The sequence below is a fragment of the Crocuta crocuta genome, unplaced genomic scaffold (genome assembly GCF_008692635.1).
Source record: "Crocuta crocuta isolate KB4526 unplaced genomic scaffold, BGI_CrCroc_1.0 scaffold327, whole genome shotgun sequence".
NCBI classification, from domain to species: Eukaryota; Metazoa; Chordata; class Mammalia; order Carnivora; family Hyaenidae; genus Crocuta; species Crocuta crocuta.
Genome location: NW_027529176.1, coordinates 33018 through 39544, shown reverse-complemented (window position 1 = coordinate 39544; position 6527 = coordinate 33018). Strand labels below are relative to the sequence as shown.

Sequence of the window (6527 nt, the reverse complement as noted above, 5' to 3'; positions counted from 1 at the left end):
TGGGAACTGCAGATAGTTACTTTGTACAAACTAGCCAATCATTCACCGCTTGCCTCAACCCCACGTAGGCCCGTTGAGCTCACCTCATAATTGGTCATTTTCAAAGGATTCTCAAAAGTTATGATTGGGTCCTGCCAAAAGTAATGGACCCCTCACAGATACTGAATGGTCAAACTGATACCATGGGTGCTGTACAATTGTAATTGGAGCTTATGTGATGATGCTATATGTACAACGTGTGCACTGTAGCACCCCCGTCCCTTAGCCCATAAAAACCCTTCTCGCTATCGTTCAGGGCTTCAACCTGCTGCCGCTGCGCCGGTTGATGGGTGAGCCCCTGCTCAAGCTTGTAATAAAGACCCTTATGTACTTGCATCGGTGTTGGCTCCTTGGTGGTCTCTGGGGAATCACGATTCGGGCACAACAGGTCCTTTATGCCTTCCTCTCTAAAGTCCTTCAAGGACCTGCTGTCTGGGCTTGGGGGCTTGAATAGGTGCTAGTAATGCCAAGGAAGGAAAATGCAATCTCTGTATAGGGCAGAAGGGTTACAGGGGCCTGTAAGGAGAAGCTCAGAAGGCTGGGGGCTCAGTGGGACCACAGCAGAGTGAGGTCTGGAAAAAGTTGCCTCTGTTTGACTTGTAGGGCATATGCTGGCTGAAAGGTCAGGCAAACAGCTGTCCATATCAACTAAGAAGCTTGGACTTCATGCTGGAGGAAATGGAAGATTTCCAGGCAGGAGGGTAACATAGTTTTTGTTTTAGAAAGTTCACTCCTACAGGATGCTTCAGAAGAGACAAAAAGTTTCTTCTATATGGAAGTATAGAGATTAGAAAGGCCTGGATTGAGGTTGTTCAGGGTAGAGAGGGTCTGTGTGTGGAGGCGAGGGGTGGAGACCATTTAGGAGATCAACTGATAGGACTGGGTGGCTCATTGCATATACGGTTGTGGAAGAGGACAGTCTGCTGTGAAGATTGTGCTGCTCAATCACAGATGTCTGGGTTGAAAAAGGCTTTCTGGAAGAAGCAGTTCTGGGCCAAATCACACAGGCTGTTTGACAGCCAAACAAGGCAGGAAAAAGTCCCTTTGGATCTGGAACCCACTCACCACCAAAACCTCCAGTCCCCCAGGACTGAAATGCATCCTGAAGTCCCTGGTTCCTCTTGGTTGTGGAGGTCTGCTAACAACTGTGACCTCGGACAGAGAGGAGGCACCCAGGTCTCTAGTGCCATAAGGTGAGAGGACTGCCCTGGGCAGAAAGCGAAGAAGGGCAAAGTAGATTGTGGGATGCACTTCCCTCTCTGCCCCCTCACCGCCGGTGTTCACATCCAGGCCATCAGCAACTGCGCAGACTTTTCCCTTCAGTTTCTGAAACTCCTCCACATCCGCAGGCTCACCTGCTCCCCAGCCTGGCCGGCCTTCGTCACAAGACAGCAGAGTGATCTTTAAAATATACATCTTAGGGGCGCCTGGGTGGCTCAGGCGACGTCCCACTTGGGCTCAGGTCATGATCTCACGGTTCGTGGGTTGGAGCCCCGCGTAGGGCTGTGTGCTGACAGCTCAGAGCCTGCAGCCTGTTTCAGATTCTGTATCTCCTTCTCTCTCTGACCGTCCCCTGCTCGTTCGCTCTCTCACAGAAATAAATAAAACATTAACAAATTAATAAAATACACATCTGAGTAAGACTACATCGCTCCTCTGATGAATGTCTCTCCACGGCTTCCCACTGCGCTTAGAATAGAGGCGGATTGTGGGCTATCCTACGGGGTCTATGACCAGATCTCGCCCAATCTCCGAGCCCGCCTAGCAGGAGGGCCCCTGCCCCCGGCCTCCTTGGCTACTCGACCAATCCTGCTGGCCTGGCACGGGCTGCTGCCCGGAGGTTTCTGCTGACCGCTCGCCGTCCAGTTCCGGCCGCTACTGACGACGCTTTTACCTGATGGCTTTTCTCTCCTCACTGAGCTTTGAGAGCATTATCAAAACATTCTCTTAAGGCTTTGTCTTTTCCTCCATCGTGGCGCCTGCTATGTAGTAAGTGCGGCGTGAGCGTCGTCCAGACGCTCCCCTTCCGACCCCCCGTAGGCTCCCAACGCGTCCACCGCACCGCGACAGCGCCGTCGGCGCTCCGCGGAACTCTGCGTCGCACACGCGTTTCTGGAGGGAGAGATTTCGGCATCGGACTTCAGGACTTACGTAGTTTCCGGCGGTGACTGCGACGCATGGCGGTGAGCTGCTCGGAGAGATCGCGGGGGTGCCAGGGACTTGGGCCGTTGGCAGCCCCCCGTGACCATTGTGCTGCCCCCCTTTCTCCAGGCCCTAGGGCATCCTGCTCGGGAGACATCAGTGGCCGCAGGCCCAGGTACCGCCCGCGCGCTTCGCAGCCCGCGGCTGCTTGGATCGCTTCCCGGCGCCCCGGGTCCTTCCGCTGTAAGGTCCCATCCAGTTCGTCTCTGCTTAGGGCACTCCACGTGTAGTGACGCCGCCGCCCGGGCGCACCCCGAACGCGGTGAAGGCTGCGCAGCCTCAAAGAAGCAAAAGAAGAAGAAAACCCGGAAGGGAGCGTCTGTGGCGAATGGAGTCGGGAAGGTCTCCGAAAAGTCCGGCTCAGAGGAAGCGCCCCTAAGCGCGGAGGCTCAGGCAAGGGCGGGCCTCTGGACGGGTGGAATTCCGCGATGCATCCCGGGTTTGAGTGTACTGGTGGGTGTGTGTAGTCTCGGCTTTCCGGAGTTAAGGACAGGAGGGGGATGGGATGGGAGCGGAGGGTGGAAAGGGTGTCTGTGGGATGAGGCTGGAGCCCGCGCGGGGTCCTGGTGCGGCCTCACAGCCATTCTCCCCGATTCATCACAGGCAGAGCAGCTGGCCCGGGAACTGGCGTGGTGCGTGGAGAAGCTGGAGCTGGGGCTCAAGATGCAGAGACCNAACTGTGATAACGCTGTGGCCTCCAGGTGGTGCCAGGGGAAGGAATTGTTGTCTTTGCTGTAGGACCATAGGCGATCAGAATAGAGGAGATTACTAGTCATTTGTTTTTATCCGCAGAAGAGCAGGCTCTTGGGGCAATCAGAATCCTGCGTAGCGAAAGAACGCCCCTGCCCCGGAAGAGGCAGCTGATGCGCTCCTTGTTTGGGGACTACAGGGCTCAGATGGAAGCCGAGCGGCAAGAGGCCCTTCGGGTTCTCAGGACTGGTGAGGAGCTGGAAACTGGTTGATTCCAGGGGTAGGGAGGAAGAGCCTAGGGAGTGACTGGAATAAAGCTAGAATAACAGGGCTGGCAGGGGCGGGGAGAGGAGATGGACTCAAGGAGGCCTGGGAAAGGAGGGAGAGAGAAAGCTGGGGCCTCTTGGGCACATAGATGTCAGGCTTGGACCTGGGATGCAGAGCAGGGGAGTTAGCAAATGTCTCAATGATTCTAAGTGGAGTGTGATGATGATACCTACCCTAAAACTTTGAGAAGTGAATCAGTTGATTTGTCCCACGGCACAGGTAATGTTAGCTGTTATTACTCTATTCTGACACTCTCTGTCCTCTCCCCCACAGCAGCCCGCACAGCCCAGGTGCAGCCTGTAACTGAGGCCACCAGAAGGAAGAGCGGGAGGGTCTGCAGGACTCGCCAAGCAGGGGTAGCCAAGGCCACCCTGGACACTCCTGATGAAGAGTTCAGGTTCAATTTCTTTTAGCCTGTCCTCCATCCTGGAACATTTCCCCTCCCCAGGTAGTGTGGGGGTTTCTGTTGGGTGCAGATCAGAGTCTTTCTGAGGATGTACTGTTGGACAGATGTGGGGTTGTTTTGTCTACGGTCAGTGGATCTGGTGCCAGGGCTGTCGGACACATGTGAGACCAGCATATTGGGCATCTGTCAGATAAGTACAAGACCCATTTGTAGGTTTTCAAATGAAATGTGCTTCCTGCCAGAAGAAGGAGCTCCATTTAGAAAAGATTCTACAATTGGGGTGCCTGGGTCACTCAGTTGGTTAAGTGCCCAACTTCGGCTCAGGTCATGATCTCACGGTTTCTGGGTTCGAGCCTCGCATCAGGCTCTGTGCTGACGGCTAGCTCAGAGCCTGGATCCTGTTTCAGATTCTGTGTCTCCCTCTCTCTCTGACCCTCCCCTGTTCACGCTGTCTGTCTCTCTCAGAAATAAATAAAACATTAAAAAATAAAAATTAAAAAAAAGAGAAAAGCTTCTACAATAAACTGAAGTGAGTGTTCAGCATGTTGTTTGAAGAATGTTTTATTTAATCTGTAGTCTTAGATTAAGCAGTTGTTTATAATAAGGATTATGGAGGAAGCTATATAACTGTTCACTGGTGCTCATCTGTAAAAGAATGTCCTGTCAAATGGCATAATGCTTTATGCCATAATGTCACATTGTACTAATAAAACTATTTATTGTAAAAATGGAGTAGCAAATTTATGTGCTAATCATCTGTGTTAGATGAGTACAGGTGAGGCAGGTGCCTGGCACTGCTGGGTCCAGGCTCACCACAGTGTGTGGTCCTTTGTATTACTTTCATTTCTGAGCATATGTCAACAGGGAGCCAGTGTAGCTCCCAGAAGGGCAGATTTGTTCTTAGGAGCAGAGAGTTTCTTGCCCCAACAATCCTGGCCAAAGACCTGGGTTGAGCTTCAGTAGATAAACTCTCCAACTTTGGCTGCTCCAAATGATAGTCCCAGGACTTGTGCATCAAATCAGGTGGCTTAATCCTCCTCAGTGGTTGTAATGCCATCTTTGCTCATGTCTCCCAAGCTTGCTTCCCAAACTAGACAGATACCTGGAGCCCAACTGCCTATTCAGCATTTCTACTTTGACGTTTTGTGGGCATTTCAAACTTGACATATCCAAAACATTTGATTGGCCCCTACATCTCCCTTTGTCTTTTGCTTTTGAGTGAATGGCCCTACTGCCCACCTAGCTGATTAGGCCAAAAACCTGTGTCATCCTTTCTTGCTTTCCTTCTCCCGTATATGTGTTTTGTACTTCAACTGGTATATGAGCTGTGTCTTCAAACTAAATCTCTAGCCTTTTGTGCTTTCTCTCTACTGCTAGGCATTTTAGTCCTGGCCCCAGATCTTCCCCTGACTGCTGTGTGAGCCTCCAGGTGTTAGTGTCCCATACATCACTCTCGCCTCCTGTGTGTTCACTATAGCCAGGGATCCTCCGTATGTATTGGGTCCTCTTTATCTGGCCTAGTGACTTTATTATACCCAGGAAACAGTGTGAAGGCTGGTGGATGAGGCCCCACTTAGGGTCTGCACACATTTAGACTCCTGACCGCTTCTCTGATGTGGCCCCCTTTTCTTGTTCCCACCTTGCTGGCTTCTTATCTGCTCCTGAGATAATCAACTCAATCCTGCCTCAAGGGCTTCATTCCTGATAGGATGTTCACAAAAAGTCCACTTGTAGCAGGTCTTGGACTCTGGGGAAATACAGTGCAAGGGGACTGGAAGCATCTGAAGACCAGAGATAGGAGAGCACTGTGAGGCCTCTGGCTGGACCATCATTCCTGCTTCCTCTTAGGTCATTTTTGTACTCAGGATGCTCCTCCTTCAGCTTATACCCAGCTATGTTCTTGGTGGTGTTTCATCCATGGCTTGCATGTTGGGCAACCACAGCTAAGTCACACTCCTTACCCTGGCCTTAGTTCATCCATCTATAAATGGGGTGGTTGTAGGTGGTGCTGGGTGAGATGAACTGGAGGCCCTGACCCACCTGCACTGCTCTTAGGCCTCAGTGTTCTGGTCTATGCAGCAGGCCCAGGCATGTGGGGTGGGCATCTCAATACCAGTTCCAAGGCTCTGCAGTTCATGTTTGGTTCTTTCCGGTGGCCTTTGCAGCTACACTCACATGTCTGACACAAACACCACTGGATGATGATCATTTGTGTTACAAACCTACCAGCACATGCTCAGTTCGCAATGGCCTCTTCCAAAGACTATATTCTTTTCATCAAAGTGGGGCCCTCCTCCTTATTTGAATCCCATTGTCTCCTGAAAAATGGAGGTGTATCACCTACCTTCTGGGTGCCTGGACAGGGTACGCCCCCACTCCCTGAAGTTTTGGAGGTCTCTAATGCCCACATGCAACTACACATACCTCAGGTATCCTGGGACTCCCAGGAAGCCGCCAGCTTCCTGGGGACACCCTATGAAGTGTCCCTTGAAGAAACCCTAATTTGTCCACTTGCTGTGTCCCTGTGGGACTCATGAAAAGCTGGACCCACTGGCTTGAAGCCCCCTCCAGTCCTGCCCTTCCAGTCCTGGGCTCAGCTGTCCCCTCACTTTTGGTCATGTGGACCCCCTACATGGGGAGCTTCAGAAACAGGTGACACTCAGATCCTCTCCCTGTCGTTTTCCTTGGAAAGGAATGCTAGTTCCTTATAATTCTCAATAATGAATTCCAGTGGAGGAGAAGACAAAAAGCTGTAAACTAACCTTTAGAAATGTTGGGGGAAAAGTAGAAAGACCTGTTAAAGACTGGAGTGTGGGAAAGACTTGTAATTGAGGAAAATAGAGAAAGTGAAAACCTGGTGATA

General features: G+C 51.6%; 1 protein-coding gene across 1 annotated transcript; it reads left to right on the top strand.

Annotated features, from left to right (window-relative positions):
* Positions 1-2200: 2200 nt before the first annotated feature.
* On the top strand, positions 2201-4204 carry CUNH8orf33 (chromosome unknown C8orf33 homolog). Its single transcript, XM_077758100.1, has 6 exons — positions 2201-2222; positions 2311-2356; positions 2456-2634; positions 2845-2934; positions 3039-3180; positions 3532-4204. Exons 1-6 carry the CDS (start codon positions 2217-2219, stop codon positions 3669-3671), a joined length of 603 nt encoding a protein of 200 aa, XP_077614226.1. The 5' UTR covers positions 2201-2216; the 3' UTR covers positions 3672-4204.
* The last annotated feature ends 2323 nt before the right edge of the window (positions 4205-6527 follow it).